General features: G+C 42.5%; 1 protein-coding gene across 1 annotated transcript in view; it reads left to right on the forward strand.

Moving 5' to 3' along the window:
• TNMD (tenomodulin) overlaps positions 1–23,814 on the forward strand; it is an 80,559-nt gene that overhangs the window by 33,820 nt on the left and 22,925 nt on the right. Inside the window, exons 3-6 of the mRNA XM_040405814.1 lie at positions 899–1,039; positions 15,335–15,433; positions 18,193–18,346; positions 20,340–20,491. Of these exons, the coding sequence (XP_040261748.1) occupies positions 899–1,039; positions 15,335–15,433; positions 18,193–18,346; positions 20,340–20,491 (546 nt within the window). The remainder of the gene's footprint in view (positions 1–898; positions 1,040–15,334; positions 15,434–18,192; positions 18,347–20,339; positions 20,492–23,814) is intronic.

A 23,814-nucleotide genomic window follows, 5' to 3' on the forward strand; every position in this document is an offset into this window, starting at 1 on the left:
TGGAGGCTAGCATCGCTGCTCTAGACCATACTCATACAATTAATCAGACCCCTCAAATTAACGGGGACCCCCAGAACCAACTTCTATAAGCAGAACTAGTAGATTATAAGTCATGGAAATGAAATCCTCTACAGCCTGTGTCCCTTTCATAGATACAGCATCCCTACAAGATAAAGGCTCCACCAAACAGCGCCACATATCTCAGCTTCCTCAATCCTTTTTATGAAAAAATATCATTGACATTTACTGCAATCATAGGATTGGGAGAGTCTTGGTTCATGCCTCTACACTCTCCCTGGTACATGCCCTTACAGGAGTGAATAGGTTACCCTCTCCCTTGATTGCAGTGCTTTTGGAGAGGGAAAGCTCTGCACACAGATGTGTCCACTCTTAAATGTCTGCAAAAATCTCCCATCACACAATATCAATACATTTTTAAGCAAAACTGTCCGCAGGCTGCAGTTCACATCACCACCACTGGGTGGCCGCACATAGAGCATAAGCAACTCCAGACTGCGTATCTCCAAATGATGTTTTTCTTCCGTGCTTGTGCCACTCACCTCGGTATGTTGAGTCAGGAGAAGAGGTCAGAAAGAACATCTGTAGGTTCACACCACCAATGGGAAAGGGCGGCGGTGTCAGCGAGACCTGGGCCCCATTTTCATGGGCCCCCCTTGCTATAAAAGGGCCTATTTCCTAAGCACATTACCAGGCCGGCCATTGGACCGGTCTCCGGGAATATCTCCTGTTTTGTAATGATCCAGTGAAGCAGCAGAAAACATTTGATTTGTAATATAAAGTCCTCGGCAGCTTTTATTACCGCAGCTGAAATTGCATTTCAAAATGGCTCCATAAAACAATATTGTCTTCCATTATTCTCCCCTTTGTCTCCCCGCAGGTCTATGATGTTGAATACAAATTCCTCAGAAACGGAGAGAAGACAACACTCTTGATGGAGATTGATCCCAGGAACAAAATTGAAACTTTTCGGATGGAGAACGGCACAGATAATGCGGTGGAGATCCACGACTTTAAGCACGTGCGTCCTTCCACTCGTTTTTTGTTTTTTTTTTTATCATAGATTTTCTTTCTCCATAAAAAAAAAAAATTACCTGGGTTGTATACAAAATTGCGCAGTCAATGCAAAGCGCTCTTAAAGGCAACTTTTGCAGACGACTTAATGACATAAGTTACGATTGGATTTCTCATTCCATTTCTCCTGTTTTATTGATGAAGAAATTTCCAGCTGATGCGGCGCAATATTTCCAAACAGCAAATACTTCACATGAAAAGACGTAAAGATCTGCAGATGAATGAGCGCCGCAACAATCACCGTGTTATATGCGGCCGATACTTTATTGATACATTGTGTCGTTTAGATCTGCATGCTTCAGTACTAAACACTTTACAGCAATTGCTGGGACTGTAGCATCAGTTTAACTCCTTGCATGCACTGTGGGCACTAATCATAAAGAAAGACCACACCATTAGCTATATGGCCGAGGTGAGGGGGCCAGCACTGATCTGCACCCATCCACACCCCATGAAGTGATAGGATACAATTCTATTTATATGAAGCCACCACTAGGGGGAGCACAGTGCATACATATTTATACAGACTTCACCAGGAGGAACTCAATGCATGCAAATTTATACAGCCACCACTAGGGGAGCTTACTGAATAGATATTTACACAGCCACCACAAGGAGGAGCTCACTGCATGCATATTTATACAACCACCACTAGGGGGAGCTCACTGCATGCATATTTATACAACCACCACTAGGGGGAGCTTACTGTATAGATATTTACACAGCCACCACTAGGGGGAGCTCACTGCATGCATATTTATACAGCCACCACTAGGGGGAGCTTGCTGCATAGACATTTACACAGCCACCACTAGGGGGAGCTAACTGCATGCAAATTTATACAGCCACCACTAGGGGGAGCTTACTGCATAGACATTTACACAGCCACCACTAGGGGGAGCTCACTGCATGCATATTTATACAACCACCACTAGGGGGAGATTACTGCATAGATATTTATACAGCCACCAATAGGGGCAGCTTGCTGCATAGACATTTACACAGCCACCACTAGGGGGAGCTTACTGCATAGATATTTACACAGCCACCACTAGGGGGAGCTTGCTGCATAGACATTTAAACAGCCACCACTAGGGGGAGCTTACTGCACTGATACGTATACACCATCCATGAGGAGGGAAGCTTACTGCATAGATATTTATACAGCCACCACTAGGGGGAGCCTACTGCAAGCAGATTTATATGGCTACCAATTGGGAGAGCTCACTGTATGCATATTTATATAGCCACCACTAAAGTGAGTTTACTGCAAAGACATTTATACATCCTCCACTAGGGGGCACTTACTGCATAGATATTTATACAGCCACCACTAGGGGGAGCTCACTGCCAGCAGATTTATATAGCCACCAGTTACTGCATAGATATTTACGCAGCCACCACTAGGGGACGCTCACTGCATGCAGATTTATACAGCCACCACTAGTCTGCAGCTGCACATCTCCCTTCTTGCATCCCACCCCAACAGAGCTTGTCTACAGTAATACACTGTAAGAAACCCAACATCTGTGTAAGAATGGGTAGGTCAAAACAAACTCTCAGCCATTTCATTCATTGACTGCAAGCCATGATCTTAAAAACGTGTGGAGGAGTTAAAGCACAAAGTACTGTACATTAGAAAGCTACATTCATTCATTTCATTGCAGTAATTGCTCCGGATGTGTCTGTTTCTGTAACAACTTGCATTCCCAATGAAATATAAATTTGGGGGAATCATTTCTTTTAACTCCATGTTGGGCCATTCCTCTATTACTCCTGCTAGAATGTTATGATTACAGGTCCATCTGGGTGTTACCAGTTGGAGGTGTGTCCCTGAACAGTCTGACAACAGCAGGACTGATTGGATAGTGTCAGACTGTGCAGGTGTAAGCCATGTACCGGGGCGGGCTCCCCAGGATACAGCGAAGTCACGAACGTGGAAAGCAACTCCAACACCAGCTTTTGCCAAAACAGAATTTTACTAACACGTGGTAATAAATACAACCACAAATGTTGAGAACATAAAATAAATTATATACACCCAGCCCGAAGCTGAGACCCCTGTGTTGGCACAGCACGGCGCCCTCATTAGGATGCCGGAGGAAATTTTGCAGTAATTTACCTACTGGCGGGCATAAACTAAACTGCCTTGCCGCACCTATTATTACCCTGAAGCAAACACGAACAATTGTTTGGGTGCTTAGAACGGGTTAGCCTGCTGTGGCAACACAACAGTTTACTGTGCTCTATAGTATTTCTCCTCCCATAACTAATCGGTAGCACGTGTCTAAGTATTACTCCTGAGCAAAAGGCTGAACTGGATTGAGTTTCGTGGGGGTGTTTATCAGCTCTCAAATGTGCAATGTCCCTTTAAGTAATGGAGTCCTTGTAGTAACAGTAGCAACACCTTAGGGTCCTGACACAAAACAGAGACCCTAACTAGATAACTACAGGCCTGGTCTCAGTCTCTAGGCGCCAACACTGCAGTGAGGTGCGTGCATGATCGTTACCTACCTGGGTCTGCTCTTTATCCGCTGATAACTCTGAACCAAACAACAAGTCTCTCCAGTAAACATGGGGTCCCGCAGGGTATGCAGCTTTGTTCCTCAGCTCTTCCTGGAAACAATCCTCCTTTTCCGGACAGGATCTAGGTCTTGGACCAACGATCAGCTTCACTCAGCTACAGCTGTGGTCACTGGGGGTCCTCTCACTCCTGTATCCTTCAGATTCTCTGCTCACACAGAGCTCCTCAGTCTCAGCTAGCTTCTAAGATGGTTGCTGCTTCTCCCAGAAAGTTCTAAAAAAAAACCACATCCTTTGAATATTCAAATATCTGCAGTCTATTAGCTGTGTTTAAGAAACAGTGGCATCTTGTGGCCAAACAGCAGAATATCAGTCCTGATCATTTAACTTAATCCACATACAGTGTTCAAACAATGAAAGTTGCTTCTCAATCTCACATGCCACCCCACTAGAGGTGGTAATCTTCAGCAACTTTCCCCATACAAATTCATCCTGGGCATAGCGCTGTGGGGGCACACCAGCATTGGGCCTCGTTGACCTTCGTAGAGTGATAGGCTCAGAAGCCCTGGGGACATCAGGCACATTTAATGGGAGAGGGGCTGTTGACCGCTCAACACTTTCCCTGGGTGGCAAACTTGCCACGGCTGGAGCCTCTGCGGGTACCGGGGCAGGGACAATCCACCATTCCTCCTCCTTCTCCTTTAAGGGGATTTTCTCTGTACTCTGAGCACACTGGCTCATCAAAATAAAAACGCCTCAACATGTTACGATGCAAGGTTCGTGAGGGCCCCCAGTCCCTATTGGCTCTACTTCATAGACCGGGATGGCAGGGCCATGTATGGGATTGCCTCCCACTGCCCATCCAACTTCCCATACATTAGCTTGGCTTTGACCATCCATCGATCACCCAGGGCATACCCATCCCCCTGCACTGGTCTTGGGTTAGGGTGTACCACTAGTCCCAGGCGCTCCCCCACAACCTTGTGGATCGCTCTCAGCCGCAGCAGTGCTTTTGTACCCATGCGGTGGTATTTCTCGGGGGTGGCTTCATCGGATTGGGCATGTGGAGATCCTCAATCTCCATTCCGGCTCTCCCAAACATGAGCATATGTGGGGAGTATTTGGTGATACTGTGTACCATGTTGCTATAGGCCCACATAAGTTCAGGTAGGTACTCGGGCCACCAAGTCTTTTGGCTATCCTTCAGAATCTGCAGCATCTGGAGCAAGGTGCAGTTGAACCATTCGCATGCCCCGTTTCCCTGGGGGTGATACGGGGTGGTGTGAGAATGTTCGATCCCATACAGCTGGTACAGCTCATTTATGAGAGTACCCTGAAAACATGCCCCCTGGTCCGAATGTATCCTCCATGGACACCCGAACACCTGTATAAAGTGTTTTCAGACAGCTTCAGCGGCCGACTCTGCCGTCTGGTCTCTGTTGGCACAGCCACTGCATACTTTGTGAAATGATCTGTCATGACTAAACAGTATAAGTGTCCCGAGGTAGAGTACCCAATCTGTACGTAATCGATCATAAGGAGCTCCTGGGGGCGCTGGGGTCCGGATGGCCTGAACAGGAGCCCGCTGTTCAGTACTCTTACTCAGCACGCAGGGCCGACACTTAAGACATGCCTGGGCCACCATGTCTGCCAAATCTGGACAGTATACCAGCCGTTGGAGCCACTTAAAAGTTTTATCGCTCCCAAAATAGGCACCCCTCTCATGGGCTTCCCAGGAAGCCTCCAGTCCTAATGACATGGGGATGACAATCTGTCGCCAGTACTGCAACTCTGATTGCATGTATATGGTCCGAAACAGGAGGCCCTCGGGAACAGTCAGCTTATCCCACTGCCTCAACAACTTTTGGCCCTCTGTAGTCAGATGGGCCCCCTCTTCTGGCCGAGTCCAGATCTTGGTCCAGACCCATTCTTTCACTTTCCACAAGTCTGGACAGCTATTCTGGACTCTCTCCTAATCAGCCATCATCCATGGACATCCCAGACGCCAACCCACTTGAATGTGCCACGTCCCGGAACATCGGTAATCGACCAAGGTCAGGAGTTTCAGTGTCCTCTAGCTCTTCATCGTCACTCTGAGTCAACAACCCTACAGGGACTCGGGAGAGAGCATCAGAGTTGCCGTTCTCCCTACCTGACCGGTACTTAATGCAGTAATGGTACTTAGAAAGGCAGGCCAACCACCGAGCTTGGCATTCTCCAGATGTGCTAACGGGTTGTTGTCCGTCATCACGGTCACCTCTGCACCTGTCAGGTACTCCGCGAACATTTCGGTCATGGCCCACACCAGTGCCAGTAGTTCCAGTTTAAAGGAGCTACAGTTGTCAGGGTTATGCTCTGACTCCCTCAGAGACTGGCTGCCATAGGCAATGACTCTCTCACGTCCATCCTGGACTTGGGATAACACGGCCCCCAGACCATGTAGACTTCCGTCAGTGTACAGCAGGAATGGGATGTCGAACCGTGCATAAGCTAGAATCAGGGCACTGGTCAGAGCCTCTTTGACTGCTTCAAAGACCTCTTGCTCTGGGGTCCCCACTTGATGGGACGATTCTTCGGGCCCCCCGCAGTACCCCTTAATGACTCGTTTAATGGGCCAACCAAATAAGCAAATTTTGGTATAAACCTATTGTAGTAGCTGGCCAGTCGCATGAACGCCCGCACCTCTCGTAGTGTACTCGGCTGGCCCCACTTCTGGACGGCCTCCACCTTGCTGGGGGTCAGCTTTACCCCCTCCTGGGTGACCAAATGTCTCAAATACTCTATCTGCTGTTGAAACAGTTGGCACTTCTTGGGCTTGATCTTGAGCCCATGGTCTCGCAGCCATCTTAGGACCTGTCACAACTTCTGGAGGTGATCCTCAAAGGAGGCCCCAAACGCTACTATGTTGTCCAGGTATATCAATATCGACTCGAAGTTGAGATCTCCCAGACAGTGCTCCATCACCTGCTGGAATGTTCCCGGGGCATTGGAAACGCTTTGTCCTTCTTGGCCACCGGTAACTGCCAACACAACAGTTTACAATCTTCCCCCCTCCCATAAGTAGTCCGGTAGCACGTGTCTGAGTATTACTCCTGAGAAAAACGCTGAACTGGATTAAGTTCGTGGGGGTGTTTATCAGCTCTCAAATGTACAAAGTCCCTTTAAGTAATGGAGTCCTTGTAGTAACAGTAGCAACACTTCTAGCTTCTAAGATGGCTGCTGCTTCTCCTAGCAAGTTCTCAAAACCCCACCTCTTTTGAATATTCAAATACCTGCAGTCTATTAGCTGTGTTTAAAAAACAGCGGCATCTTGTGGCCAAACAGCAGAATATCAGTCCTGACCATTTAACTTCAAACAATGAGAGCTGTTTCTCAATCTCACACAGGGACACCCCCCCCCCAACTTGTAATCTAAGGATGGACCTTTACACTTCTAGCAGGAATAATAGAGGGATGATACAACATAGAGTGCTAGGAATAAAACATTTTACTTTGGAGAGGTGATAGCTCCTCTTCAAGCTTTACTTACATACAAAGGGACGTTTAATATGTGAGGAAATGGCTGAATTAGTAAGGCTACTTTCACACTAGCGTTCGGGGCTCCGCTTGTGAGTTCCGTTCGAAGGCTCTCACAAGCGGCCCCGAACGGATCCGTACAGCCCCAATGCATTCTGAATGGATGCGGATCCGCTCAGAATGCATCAGTTTGGCACCGTTTGGCCTCCGCTTTGCTCAGCAGGCCGACACCCGAACGCAGCTTGCAGCGTTTTCGTGTCATCCGCTCAGAATGCATCAGTTTGGCACCGTTTGGCCTCTGCTCCGCTCAGCAGGCGGACACCCGAACGCAGCTTGCAGCGTTTTCGTGTCCGCCTGGCCGTGCGGAGCCAAACGGATCCGTCCAGACTTACAATGCAAGTCAATGGGGACGGATCCGTTTGACGTTGACACAATATGGTGCAATTTCAAACGGATCCGTCCCCCATTGACTTTCAATGTAAAGTCAGGAGTCCCTATTAATATACCATCAGATCGGAGTTTTCTCCAATCCGATGGTATATTTTAACTTGAAGCGTCCCCATCACCATGTGAACGCCTCTATGTTAGAATATACCATCGGATTTGAGTTACATCGTGAAACTCAGATCCGACAGTATATTCTAAACACAGAAGCGTTCCCATGGTGATGGGGACGCTTCAAGTTAGAATATACTGAGAACTGTGTACATGACTGCCCCCTGCTGGCTGGCAGACCCCCCCCCTCCTGTATTTAACTTATTGGTGGCCAGTGCGGGCCCCCCCTCCCTCCCCAGTATTAATTGTAACCAGTGCGGCCCCCCTCCCTCTATATTCATCGGTGGCCAGTGCGGATTCCCAGTATTAAATATGACCAGTGCGGCCTCCCCTCCCTCCCCAGTATTAAATATGACCAGTGCGGCCTCCCCTCCCTCCCTCCCCAGTATTAAATATGACCAGTGCGGCCTCCCCCTCCCTCTATATTCATTGGTGGCCCGGCCAGTGCGGATTCCAAGTATTGTGACCAGTGCGGCCTCCCCTCTTCCCCCCCCCTAATTAAAATCCCCCCCCCCCCATCATTGGTGGCAGCGGAGAGTACCGATCGGAGTCCCAGTTTAAATCGCTGGGGCTCCGATCGGTTACCATGGCAGCCAAGACGCTATTGCAGTCTTGGCTGCCATGGTTACTTAGCAACAAATAGAAGCATTATACTTACCTGCGATGTCTGTGTCCGGCCGGGAGCTCCTCCTACTGGTAAGTGAAAGGTCTGTGCTATAGGCAATGCGCCGCACAGACCTTTCACTTACCAGTAGGAGGAGCTCCCGGCCGGACACAGACATCGCAGCTCGCAGGTAAGTATAATGCTTCTATTTGTTGCTAAGTAACCATGGCAGCCAAGACTGCAATAGCGTCTTGGCTGCCATGGTAACCGATCGGAGCCCCAGCGATTTAAACTGGGACTCCGATCGGTACTCTCCGCTGCCACCAATGATGGGGGGGGGGGGTGATTTTAATTGGGGGGGGGGCAAAGAGGGGAGGCCGCACTGGTCACAATACTTGGAATCCGCACTGGCCACCAATGAATATAGAGGGAGGGGGAGGCCGCACTGGTCATATTTAATACTGGGGGGAGGGAGGGAGGGGGAGGCCGCACTGGTCATATTTAATACTGGGGGGGGAGGCCTCACTGGTCATATTTAATACTGGGGAGGGAGGGGGAGGCCGCACTGGTCATATTTAATACTGGGGAGGGAGGGAGGGGGAGGCCGCACTGGTCATATTTAATACTGGGGAGGGAGGGAGGGGAGGCCGCACTGGTCATATTTAATACTGGGGAGGGAGGGAGGGGAGGCCGCACTGGTCATATTTAATACACGGAATCCGCACTGGCCACCGATGAATATAGAGGGAGGGGGGCCGCACTGGTTACAATTAATACTGGGGAGGGAGGGGGGGCCTGCACTGGCCACCAATAAGTTAAATACAGGAGGGGGGGGGGTCTGCCAGGCAGCAGGGGGCAGTCATGTACACATTTCTCAGTATATTCTAACTTGAAGCGTCCCCATCACCATGGGAACGCTTCTGTGTTTAGAATATACTACTGTCGGATCTGAGTTTTCCGAAGTGAAAAATCAGATCTGAAATAAACAGTTATGCAAACGGATCCGTTCTGAACGGATGCAAGCGTTTGCATTATAGGAGCGGATCCGTCTGTGCAGATATCAGACGGATCCGCACCTAACGCAGGTGTGAAAGTAGCCTAACTCGGTGTAAGCAGATGTGAAGGGGCACACTCAGAAGGGAAACACAGTGGTGGATATAATATAGTAGTTTAATACTTTAAAAACACACCCCTGAAAATAATATAAAATATACATAAAAACGCACATCAATCGTATAAATAACGTTGTGTGCACAATCCTGCACAATAAACATACAGTGGACACGTGCTAAATAGCTTGCATGATCTCTGAGACAATAAATCAATGCAGCGGCAATGTCCCAATCCAATGTATTGTATAATAATCGTGCCGACAATGTCCCAATCAGAGTCCTAATTCCATATAGTATAAATTGTGCTGATATGGCAATGGCACTATGGCCAAATCCAGATAGAGCAGTAGTAATAATGGTACAACCCAGTACTAGTGTCCGGTAATGTGAGCGTTCAATAATGTATAGCAATTACTATTGCTTCACCGGGGACTGATGATGAAATTACTTACAGTCTCTTGCAACTTGTAATGCTCAAATACGAGCCCGGTCTTACCCTTCTTCACCGTCTAACCGCAGCGCTGTTCCCAGGTAGCCGTACACTCGCAGCGTCCCACGTGGTGTACTCCGAGTGTGCCCCTTCACATCTGCTTACACCTCATTTGCTCTTTGTAGGTCCTGAGGGTAGGACCGGAGGGTGAGCACCTTATCCATACGGAGAAGGGGTGAGCCGCTGTATCTTTTTCACTTGAATTAGTAACTCCTCTCTATGAATCATCATTGTTAGGCTCATAAATCAATAGTGATAGGTGGGACTAAGAACATCGAATATAAATGATGAGGAGAGCAGTCCTGGCGTCCTGCCATCTCCAGAGTCCAGGTAAGGCTACTTTCACACTTGCGTTCAGACGTGGTCCGTCTGATGTCTGCACAGACGGATCCGCTCCTATAATGCAGACGTTTGGATCCGTTCAGAACGGATCCGTCTGTATTATAGTTTAAAAAAAATGCTAAGTGTGAAAGTAGCCTGAACTGATCCGTCCAGACTTTACATTGAAAGTCAATGGGGGACAGATCCATTTGAAAATTGAGCCATATTGTGTCGTCCCCATTGACTTACATTGTAAGTCTGGACGGATCCGTTTGCCTCCGCACGGCCAGGCGGACACCCGAACGCTGCAAGCAGTATTATAGTAGTTATATTCTTGTACATAGGAGGCAGTATTATAGTAGTTATATTCTTGTACATAGGAGCAGTATTATAGTAGTTATATTCTTGTACATAGGAGGCAGTATTATAGTAGTTATATTCTTGTACATAGGAACAGTATTATAGTAGTTATATTCTTGTACATAGGAGGTAGTATTATAGTAGTTATATTCTTGTACATAGGAGCAGTATTATAGTAGTTATATTCTTGTACATAGGAGCAGTATTATAGTAGTTATATTCTTGTACATAGGGGGCAGTATTATAGTAGTAATATTCTTGTACATAGGAGCAGTATTATAGTAGTTATATTCTTGTACATAGGAGCAGTATTATAGTAGTTATATTCTTGTACATAGGAGCAGTATTATAGTAGTTATATTCTTGTACATAGGGGCAGTATTATAGTAGTTATATTCTTGTACATAGGGGCAGTATTATAGTAGTTATATTCTTGTACATAGGGGGCAGTATTATAGTAGTAATATTCTTGTACATAGGAGCAGTATTATAGTAGTTATATTCTTGTATATAGGAGGTAGTATTATAGTAGTTGTATTCTTGTACATAGGAGCAGTATTATAGTAGTTATATTCTTGTACATAGGAGCAGTATTATAGTAGTTATATTCCTGTACATAGGAGCAGTATTATAGTAGTTATATTCTTGTACATAGGAGCAGTATTATAGTAGTTATATTCTTGTACATAGGGGGCAGTATTATAGTAGTAATATTCTTGTACATAGGAGCAGTATTATAGTAGTTATATTCTTGTACATAGGGGCAGTATTATAGTAGTTATATTCTTGTACATAGGGGCAGTATTATAGTAGTTATATTCTTGTACATAGGGGGCAGTATTATAGTAGTAATATTCTTGTACATAGGAGCAGTATTATAGTAGTTATATTCTTGTATATAGGAGGTAGTATTATAGTAGTTGTATTCTTGTATATATGAGGTAGTATTATAGTAGTTATATTCTTGTACATAGGGGCAGTATTATAGTAGTTATATTCTTGTACATAGGAGGCAGTATTATAGTAGTTATATTCTTGTACATAGGAGCAGTATTATAGTAGTTATATTCTTGTACATAGGAGGCAGTATTATAGTAGTTATATTCTTGTACATAGGAACAGTATTATAGTAGTTATATTCTTGTACATAGGAGGTAGTATTATAGTAGTTATATTCTTGTACATAGGAGCAGTATTATAGTAGTTATATTCTTGTACATAGGAGCAGTATTATAGTAGTTATATTCTTGTACATAGGGGGCAGTATTATAGTAGTAATATTCTTGTACATAGGAGCAGTATTATAGTAGTTATATTCTTGTACATAGGAGCAGTATTATAGTAGTTATATTCTTGTACATAGGAGCAGTATTATAGTAGTTATATTCTTGTACATAGGGGCAGTATTATAGTAGTTATATTCTTGTACATAGGGGCAGTATTATAGTAGTTATATTCTTGTACATAGGGGGCAGTATTATAGTAGTAATATTCTTGTACATAGGAGCAGTATTATAGTAGTTATATTCTTGTATATAGGAGGTAGTATTATAGTAGTTGTATTCTTGTACATAGGAGCAGTATTATAGTAGTTATATTCTTGTACATAGGAGCAGTATTATAGTAGTTATATTCCTGTACATAGGAGCAGTATTATAGTAGTTATATTCTTGTACATAGGAGCAGTATTATAGTAGTTATATTCTTGTACATAGGGGGCAGTATTATAGTAGTAATATTCTTGTACATAGGAGCAGTATTATAGTAGTTATATTCTTGTACATAGGGGCAGTATTATAGTAGTTATATTCTTGTACATAGGGGCAGTATTATAGTAGTTATATTCTTGTACATAGGGGGCAGTATTATAGTAGTAATATTCTTGTACATAGGAGCAGTATTATAGTAGTTATATTCTTGTATATAGGAGGTAGTATTATAGTAGTTGTATTCTTGTATATATGAGGTAGTATTATAGTAGTTATATTCTTGTACATAGGGGCAGTATTATAGTAGTTATATTCTTGTACATAGGAGCAGTATTATAGTAGTTATATTCCTGTACATAGGAGCAGTATTATAGTAGTTATATTCTTGTACATAGGAGCAGTATTATAATAGTTATAATCTTGTATATAGGAGGTAGTATTATAGTAGTTATATTCTTGTATATATGAGGTAGTATTATAGTAGTTATATTCTTGTACATAGGGGCAGTATTATAGTAGTTATATTCTTGTACATAGGAGCAGTATTATAGTAGTTATATTCTTGTACATAGGAGGCAGTATTATAGTAGTTATATTCTTGTACATAGGAGCAGTATTATAGTAGTTATATTCTTGTACATAGGAGGCAGTATTATAGTAGTTATATTCTTGTACATAGGAGGCAGTATTATAGTAGTTATATTCTTGTACATAGGAGCAGTATTATAGTAGTTATATTCTTGTACATAGGAGGCAGTATTATAGTAGTTATATTCTTGTACATAGGAGCAGTATTATAGTAGTTATATTCTTGTATATAGGAGCAGTATTATAGTAGTTATATTCTTGTACATAGGAGCAGTATTATAGTAGTTATATTCTTGTACAGAGGAGGCAGTATTATAGTAGTTATAGTCTTGTACATAGGAGCAGTATTATAGTAGTTATATTCTTGTACATAGGAGCAGTATTATAGTAGTTATATTCTTGTACATAGGAGGCAGTATTATAGTAGTTATATTCTTGTACATAGGAGGCAGTATTATAGTAGTTATATTCTTGTACATAGGAGCAGTATTATAGTAGTTATATTCTTGTACATAGGAGGCAGTATTATAGTAGTTATATTCTTGTACATAGGAGCAGTATTATAGTAGTTATATTCTTGTATATAGGAGCAGTATTATAGTAGTTATATTCTTGTACATAGGAGCAGTATTATAGTAGTTATATTCTTGTACATAGGAGCAGTAATATAGTAGTTATAGTCTTGTACATAGGAGCAGTATTATAGTAGTTATATTCTTGTACATAGGAGCAGTATTATAGTAGTTATATTCTTGTACATAGGAGGCAGTATTAAAGTAGTTATAGTCTTGTACATAGGAGCAGTATTATAGTAGTTATATTCTTGTACATAGGAACAGTATTATAGTAGTTATATTCTTGTACATAGGAGCAGTATTATAGTAGTTATATTCTTGTACATAGGAGGCAGTATTATAGTAGTTATATTCTTGTACATAGGAGCAGTATTATAGTAGTTATATTCTTGTACATAGGAGCAGTATTATAGTAGTTATATTCTTGTACATAGGAGCAGTATTATAGTAGTTATATTCTTGTACATAGGAGCAGTATTATAGTAGTTATATTCTTGTACATAGGGACAGTATTATAGTAGTTATATTCTTGTACATAGGAGCAGTATTATAGTAGTTATAGTCTTGTACATAGGAGCAGTATTATAGTAGTTATATTCGTGTACATAGGGACAGTATTATAGTAGTTATATTCTTGTACATAGGAGCAGTATTATAGTAGTTATAGTCTTGTACATAGGAGCAGTATTATAGTAGTTATATTCTTGTACATAAGAGCAGTATTATAGTAGTTATATTCTTGTACCTAGGAGCAGTATTATAGTAGTTATATTCTTGTACATAGGAGGCAGTATTATAGTAGTTATATTCTTGTACATAGGAGGCAGTATTATAGTAGTTATTTTCTTGTACATAGGAGCAGTATTATAGTAGTTATATTCTTGTACATAGGAGGCAGTATTATAGTAGTTATATTCTTGTACATAGGAGCAGTATTATAGTAGTTATATTCTTGTACATAGGAGCAGTATTATAGTAGTTATATTCTTGTACATAGGAGCAGTATTATAGTAGTTATATTCTTGTACATAGGAGGCAGTATTATAGTAGTTATATTCTTGTACATAGGAGCAGTATTATAGTAGTTATATTCTTGTACATAGGAGCAGTATTATAGTAGTTATATTCTTGTACATAGGAGGCAGTATTATAGTAGTTATATTCTGGTACATAGGAGCAGTATTATAGTAGTTATATTTTTGTACATAGGAGCAGTATTATAGTAGTTATATTCTTGTACATATGAGGCAGTATTATAGTAGTTATATTCTTGTACATAGGAGGCAATATTATAGTAGTTATATTCTTGTACATAGGAGCAGTATTATGGTTGCTATAGTTTTGTACATAGGAGCAGTGTTATAGTAGTTATATTCTTGTACATATGAGGCAGTATTATAGTAGTTATATTCTTGTACATAGGAGGTAGTATTATAGTAGTTATATTCTTGTACATAGAAGCAGTATTATAGTAGTTATATTCTTGTACATAGGAGGCAGTATTATAGTAGTTATATTCTTGTACATAGGAGCAGTATTATAGTAGTTATATTCTTGTACATAGGAGCAGTATTATAGTAGTTATATTCTTGTACATAGGAGCAGTATTATAGTAGTTATATTCTTGTACATAGGAGCAGTATTATAGTAGTTATATTCATGTACATAGGAGGCATTATTATGGTTGTTATAGTTTTGTACATAGGGACAGTATTATTGTAGTTATATTCTTTTACGTAAGTCCTTCCTAGGATAACATGAGTGAATGTATTACAATACTCGTACTAGTATAATATGAAGTGTATAGTAGTCAAACAGGTTTTTTTTTCCTAACTGTCAGATTACCTCAGCTTTATACCTTATTTTGCATTTTCCCTTCTATTTTTTAGGGAATTACTGGCATTTACTTCGCTGGATTGGAAAAATGCTTTATTAAGACTCAGAGCAAAGAAATCCCAGCAGTTGAGGCGACTGAGCTGGAAGTTGAGGTACTGTTTGGTTGTATAAGGGTTTTTCCCTATACAGACTGTTATTGTGGCCACAGTTGGAACCTTAGAGCCAATTTTGAAATGAGCCCACTTTTATTACTGCTAATTGGCCATTCTAGTTGAGGGAAGACACTGATATTACATAATGCTAATGGCCCGTCTAGTAGAGGGAGGACACTGATATCACATAATTCTAATGGCCCGTCTAGTAGAGGGAGGACACTCCACATAATTTGTTATCAGTGCCCCCCCCCCCCCTACTAGATTAGTAGTAGTAAATGTATTGGTTGAAAACCACCTGAGAATGTGATTCACATTCTTTTTTTGGCTGTTAGAAAAGTCATATTCTTTTTTCAACTTCTGAACATGTGATGGAACCAGAGCAGTTTCTTTATTAACTTCCTTTTTCGACTTTCCACTGAAATTAGGTTCTTCCAGCATTGTAGAACCATAACTGACAACTCTTGTTTCCAAACATATTGATTGATGGTGACCATCTGGCTGTCCTTATCCTTGCCCATGCATCCTTATACTTCAGATTGTATGTAGGACACAGTTTCTCAACTTCTTGTTCGCTCAAAAGGGTCATATCATATCCCCAGCATTTTATTAGGATTGCACTGGTCATGTAATTAGGGTCAGTGCACTAGGTGTTCTCTCTCTGGGATATCCTCTAACGATCATCTTGTGTAGACATCTGAGGACTAAAGTTGTGAAACACTTATGTAACTGGCTAATTTGAGAAGAAGGGGAGGTATAGAGGGGTAAGTTGAGGTTCTTAAATACTTACAGGCCCAGTTTCATTCTGTAGGAAGTCAATTCCTATTTGTATGTGCTTAGAGTTTTGGAAGAAATTAAATTATCTAGAGGAAGCCCATGAGAACACAGGAAGAACATACAAAGTCCACACAATTTCTGCAATGCAACTTCACCTCTGGAGTAATAGTTGACAGAAATCTACATAAAACAAATACAGTTTCGTATCATTAAAAAAAGTCTCAGTATTTTCAAAAGCCCTCTGTTCAGTGGTCACCGGTCTGCAGATGTCTCCTCTTAAAGGAATACCAGGAAATACATTGTTTTATATGTTCCATTAGTGACATAAAATAATTGAATACTTTTCCACCAACTAACAAAAAGCAGAGAGACCTCACGCCCCATGTCAGTGCAGGATCCTCTCTCATATGGGGACAATTTGCTGGATTTATGAGAAAGTTTCCGTTTCTATAAACTGTTGTATGGAAATATTTACATTGGCGTCTATTTTAACAATGTAGCATTCCACATAGTCACAGTCCTTCCAGTAATTTGTTGCAGTCTCAGTTGTCTCTTGAGGTTCCTCTAACTGCACAAAAAGACCTTTTTTTTTTTTTACAATTCTTTAATAAAATTGCACTTCTTACCATATAGATATAGCAGATGATTCTATGGCTTTCATTGAAATTAATCAAAATCCTAAGAATGGAGTTTACTTTACCTGATCTCGAGGAGCACGTGGGCTGTCATGTGGGTCTTACTATCTCAATGGGGAAGTGCTTTCCTCTTGTGATGCAGAACATACCAGTAGATGCCTCCTGGCTCATGACTTGAAGAAGCCTCCCACAAAAATGCTTATTCTCTGGCCCACTAGAATAGTGAGGGTAATCTTCTTACTGGTGGTTGTATCTGTGGGTTATCCTTTCCCTTCTGATCCTCAGCTGTGTTATGTGATGGACACTCTGACTCTCCAGCTGACAGTGGAGAGTCAGAGTGTAGATGTATCTTGTAGTGAAGATTACCTTTACTACAAGATATATCAGGTACCTTTTTAACAGGACAGAGAATAAGAAAATGTGGGAATGTTTCTTTAAGAAAGAAAGAAGAGAGAGATAGTGGTAAAGTGCCAGGATGGAAAACGGAAGAAAGACAGAAGGATATTGATGGAGGGTAGAAAAAAGGAAGGAAGAGAGGAAGAAAGGAAAAGAGTAAGGAAGGAAGGAAAAGAGGGAGGAACAGAGAGAGGGAGAAAGGAAAAGAAGAAGAAAGAGAGGAAGGAACAGAGAGAGGAATAAAGGAAAAGAGGAAGGAAAGAAGGGAAGGGAAGGAAGAGAGGAAGGAACAAAGAGAGGGAGAAAGGAAGAGAGGAAGGAGCAGAGAGAGGGAGAAAGGAAAAGAGGAAGGAAGGAAGGGAAGGAAGAGAGGAAGGAACAAAGAGAGGGAGAAAGGAAGATAGGAAGGAACAGAGAGAGGGAGAAAGGAAAAGAGGAAGGAAGGAAAAGGGAAAAGAGGAAGGAAGAAAGAAAGGAAGGGACAGAGAAGGAAAAAGGAAAAGAGGAAGGAAGAAAGAAAGAAAGAAAGAAAGTGAAGAAGGAAGAGAGGAAGGAACAGAGAAAGGGAGAAAGGAAAAGAGGAAGGAAGGGAAGAAGGAAGAGAGGGAGAAAGGAAAAGAGGAAGGAAGGAAGGGAGAAAGGAAAATAGGAAGGAAGGAAGGGAATAAGGAACAGAGGAAGGAACAGAGAGAGGGAGAAAGGAAAAGAGGAAGGAAGGGAAGGAGCAAGAAAGGAAGGAAGGAAGGGTGGAAGGGTAAATAGAACGATGGAAAAAAGAATGGAATGAAGAGAGAGGGCGGAGAAAAGGAAGGAAGGAGGAAAGAAGAGAAGGAAGACACTGCAAAAAGAAGGAAGAGAGGAAGGAAGAAGGAAAGGAAGTACATATAGTAGATTATTGGCTTTAGGATAATTTCTATGCTTTTCTTTTTTTTTTTACTTCCATCGCTTTAGGAAGGTGAAATCACCACCACAATCTATGAACAGTCCATGTTCTGGATCCCCTCTGAGAATCCTATAGAGGACACAGATTTCCTGAAGAATTCCAAAATACTGGAGCTCTGTCACAATAAGTCAGTGCACTGGATCTTCCCTTCTTCTCCATCAGGTAAAATTAGACTTTAGAGGACAGATTCATAGACTCAGTCAATGTATAGATCCGCTGGGCGGCTGTGGGAAGTCTGGGGGATTAACAATATGGCCGCCATTCCAGCAACATGTCATATTCATACACTCCCATATTGCTTCCATTACTGTTTGGCAGGTGGTTTCTGACAACTTGTGTGTCCATACTGGTTGTCACTCATCTTTCCTAGAAACAGACGTAAATAGATAGAATTTGTAGAAACATTGCACAAAGCCGGCAGCTGTGCGAGCAGGACGTGGTCAACCTCAGGGTACTTTCACACTAGCATTGTTCGGACGGATCCGTTGTAGATGGATCCGGATGCGGATCTGTGTCACAAAATGCATTGCAATACCGCATCCGTCTCTCCGGTGTCATCCGGAAAAACGGATTTGGTATTTATTTTTACATTTTTAAAGGTCTGCGCATGCGCAGACCGGAAGACCGAATCCATCAATGCATCAATTTTACAATAATAATAATACATTTCAATGGGAAAAAATGCTGGATCCGGCATTTCCGCAAGTGTTCAGGATTTTTGGCCGTACAAATACTGTAAAAGGACTGAACTGATGCATCCTGAACGGATTGCTCTCCATTCAGAATGCATTAGGGTAAAACTGATCAGTTTTTTTTCCGGTATTGAGCCCCTAGGACGGAACTCAATACTGGAAGATTTTGACGCAAGTGTGAAAGTACCCTAAGTGAAAACGAGAATGCCTCCATTTACTGACAGGAAGCAGATACACTGAAAAACAAAAAAAATATAAAAAAATAAATAAATTAATACACAAAATAAATTACAAAGTTGTAGAACTTCATTATATAAAAATGTAACTTAATTTACATAAAACCTATTGACGCTGAAAAGAACCCACCATGACCTGGAGTATGGGGGATGATTTTCCCCTTAATTCTATGTTTTGACATGAATGCTGACTGTTTCCATTATACAGGCAGCCGCGTCATGTAACGAGCGCATACACGAAGAGAATACCTCCACCAGATTACTAATTATAGCTAATTATTAAAACCATCAAAGCCGCGTGCGTCCTGCTGATGTAGACGATCCAATTAGGTCTCATTCATGGAAAATACAACCTTTTGTTTATTACAACCGGTGACTAATTTCATGGCTGTCACAGAGGAGACGGCGTCCGTGTCATTACCTGTACGATCGTAGCCCTGGATTTACATAGAACGAAGTGCGAGACATATTCCGTATGTCTACCTCCCCCCCCCCACATCACCAGACAAGTCCTCTCTGTTCCTGGGAAAGCTGAGTGACAACCAATATGGCCATTAGTGATGAGCAAAGGTATGAAAAACTTGATTCGGCTGCTTTGGTGAATTTCACAAAGAGATTCGATTGGTGATCAATTACTTTGTCACGAAGCTCATTCCTTTGTAAATAGCGGGCGCAATGATGGGGAATGGCGATGTGGTGGAGTGTGGGTGGAAACCGGAGAACCCGGAGGAAACCCACCCAAACACGGGGAGAACATACAAACTCCATGCAGATGTTGTCCTGGCAGTACCAGGCACCAGTGCTAACCGCTAAGCCGCCGTGCTGCCAAGCATAAGGCATTTGGGCACTGCCTCTAGCATTGGTTTACACTCCACCTACAATGGTCCGGGGCTTGTTTGCCCCCCCCCCCCCCCCCACCTTTGTCCCATTCTTTTTCGCCCTTTGTTTGGTAATATTGCCTATCCTATGATAAGGAAGTGACTTTCTTAGGTTCCTACCACTGAAGCCATCATGGGCCCCTCTTCTACACTGGCCCCATGCTATCCTTTGCACCCCTGGTCTCAGATTTGGTAATTTTCCTGTGGGAGCTGCGATGGCGGACATTCTAGCTGTCACCCAGCTTTCCCAGAGGCAGAAACTGCGGCACAGGATCTCTAAGGAATTCAGGCTTTCTGACTTTATGGACTTTTCATTCTCAGGGAATTGTTCTTTTTTTTCTCTTTCAAGCTCCTGAATTTCAAGATTTTGATGATGGAGAAGACGATGAGTCAGAAGCAGAACAACAAGTATTTTCACCTAAAGATCAAAGAGGCAAAAGGCAGAGCGGCAAACGTCAGTCCAGATCTCTGACCGAAGAGGACCTACCGGTCAATGACTATGTAAGTGCCATTATATCACCTGTCACCTACACGGGGAGGGGGAGCAGCTGCCGTGTGAAGGGGAGAAGTCAGCCCAGTGTCCTCTCATCTACAGAAAACACACAAAGTATTAGTAACAAATAATATAAGACTGGCACTCAATTGTGTGGGTCATATAGAACGTGGCAATTTATTACAGCAATTGATTGTTATAAAATCACATTTAAAAAGATATACAATAAAATACAATCTCACACAATAAATAAAACATCAATAAATGAAATAAGATAAGATAAAACCGCAGGATAAGTGCACACTGGTATATTGTATCAGTAGGATTATAAGATAATCTGATCGCGTATCATCTATAAGAAATAGTTCCAGGTCTAACACTGTTTTTGAAGAGAGAGTCACTTCCTTAGTTGTCACTGAGTTCTCTCAAAAGTGTTCTCTTACACAGGGACAATCATTTGAATATAGAGACAATAAATAAATCCGGAGAACGGGACCTAGTGTTCCGGTTGATATGATAGTTAAATATCAGTGGTGAGTAAGGCGTGAGTTATTCTCTTACCCCTATCGTATCGGGAACGCCGCTTGGATTACTTCTCTCAGGTCTCTGCTCACCACCTTGTACCGGCGTCTTCTTCTCCCGTTTGGCGTCCTCGTGGTATATGTCTCACGGGACTTGGTATATGTCTCACGGGATTTGGTCCGGTATTTCTTCCGAATATTACTGATTTGAAAAAAAAATTCGGATTCGAAAATCTTTTATGGAGCGCTCCACAAATCAGGATATCATCGGTCCTCTGTAGTTAGTCCGGGTCTTTCTTTATGGGGGTGAACTATGCCAAACGCGTTTCGGGGACCTCTCTCCCCTTCCTCAGTGGCTCAACCCCCAATGTGATCTCACTTCCTTTTATAGTTCACTTAGGCTTCTCAAAAACCTGGACCGGAATCAAATTTTTGAAAGAAAGAAAGAAAGAAAGAAAAATGATAGATAGATAGATAGATATGAGATAGATAGATAGATATGAGATAGATAGATAGATAGATAATAGATAGATAGATAGATAGATATGAGATAGATAGATAGATAGATAGATAATAGATAGATAGATAGATACATAATAGATAGATAGAGAGATAGATAGATAATAGATAGATAGATAGATAGATAGATAGATAGATAGATAATAGATAGATAGATAGATAGATAGATATATAGATAGATAGATAGATAATAGATAGATAGATAGATAGATAGATAGATAGATAGATAGCTCCTTGCTGCAGTTGGTACATTACATCATTGCTCCCGCTGTGATACTAAGGACACCTTGAATAAAATGTAAATCTCACATATGTTAGGATGCGTTTAGGGCCCGGCTCCGCCGCCCTTCTGTACATGGAGCCCCTATGAGCTGCGTACAGCTGTGAGCAGCAGACGTTTTTCTGAACATCAATGTAAATAGTGAGCGCCGTCTCCCCTAATAGTCTTATTACGGAGCAGATCTGACGCGCCTTTGGAGTTGGAACATGTAGGAAAAAATTGCTAACAGGACTGATTTGCAACCTGGATAATTAGGGGAACAGTAGCATAAATGGATTAAAAAGAGAGTGGGTGAATAGAGATTTGATGTATCCAGACTGCGGGCGACAAAAGGAGGAGGCTTTCATGTTGCGATAAGTAACCGTCAGCGCTCGCACTTTAAAGAGCCCTTTATGTCTTTACTTGATAAAACACAAGGTGTTAAAAAGGAAAAGTTAGAGATAAAAAAGAGAAATGATAACAAAGTCCTGCGCTCGTCGTTAATTCGGTGCTCGGTGCCGTACATCAAGCAACAACATGGCGACAGATGGGTGATCAATATTCATCATATATATGACACATTGAGATACCGCCACTGCTTATATCATTGTTACATCTTGGCGCCAATTTTTTGAGAGTCATCCTGGCAGATGTTTCAGAAAGTAGAATGTACACAGATAGACGTCCCCCACTTCTGACACAGATGCCCCAACTGGATTTGGACTGACATTGTCCTTTTGAAGCTTCTACGTGACAACAGCTTAGGTTGCCCTAATGGCTCTGTGACAAATCCAGGCTGTGTATAACGCTGGGGAATGCGGTTTATTGTGGGCGCGGGGGAACGCACTGTGTGTATGTCTCTTTGTTTATCCTCCCATCCCTCATCCACACCTACCTGTTAAACTAATCAGCCCATTGTTAGACTCTGTGCCATGATGTTTGCCCTGTTAACTCGAAATGTGTATTGGGACAAATCAGACTCCTACAAAGTGGTTGATACCGGTTCTTTCTAGACTGCGGAGGGGGCTGGTTTCTTTCTATAAAACTCAAATGCTTTGTGTTAATAAAAGGTTCTTCTCATTCTGCTTACCTCAAAACGAGTGCTGCCTGATTCTTTGGGTAATGGTAACAGCGATTGGAATACGTTCCTTTTGGGAAGCCATATCATTGACGTAGGTGCCCAGTCGGGGTACCAGGGAGTCCGTCACAATTGGTGGCAAGCGGTGGGATGCTTCCTTGCACTTGGAACATCCAGATCACCACCGGGACATCTTCGGAGGAGGATCGCTATAGCAGCCTGAAGTGAAGTACACTGAAGGACTTACTTGAGTACAGAGGAATTAGTGGAAGCTGCAAGACTAAGGCGTCTCTCATCGCAAAACTCCTAGAGGGAGATCATACCAGAGAGAGGATGAGTGCCCCGGTCCAGGGGGGTTCTCAGGTCACGGAGATCTAGTGGGATATCCAGTGGAAGCTATCCCTGTATAGCACTCCACCTGACTCAGATACCATCACCACACTCATCTCGGATGCTACCAACCTAAGACAGGCGGAGGTTCAACGAGCAGGAGACCGTCAGACAGTGCCTGATGGAGAGAGCCGGAAGAAAATACCTTTTGACTCATTCCGACTCTTCCAGGACGGCCAGGAAGACATTGATGTGTACCTGGAGCTGTTTGAGAGGCAGCGTGACATGCAGGGAGTAGAAGAGACTGACTGGATGAAGATCCTGATCAGTAAACTGTCTGGTAGGGCTTTGAGTGCCCTCGAATCTACTCCTGCGGAAGACAGAAGGAACTACGAGCGGGCGAAGGAGAGGATCCTAGCCCGCTATAATATCAACCCTGAAGCTCATCGATGAAAGTTTTGAGGGCTGCGGAAGGAAGCCGAGCAGCCGTATACAGAGCTAGCACACCAGATGGCCCGAGCCATGGATGCCTAGTTCGCGGGATGCCAAATCACCACCATGGGATTAGGTGGAGGACCAAAGACCGCTTAACATCAATGAAGCTGCAGTCCTGGCAGATCAGTA

The sequence above is a fragment of the Bufo bufo genome, chromosome 8 (genome assembly GCF_905171765.1).
Source record: "Bufo bufo chromosome 8, aBufBuf1.1, whole genome shotgun sequence".
Lineage (NCBI taxonomy): Eukaryota > Metazoa > Chordata > Amphibia > Anura > Bufonidae > Bufo > Bufo bufo.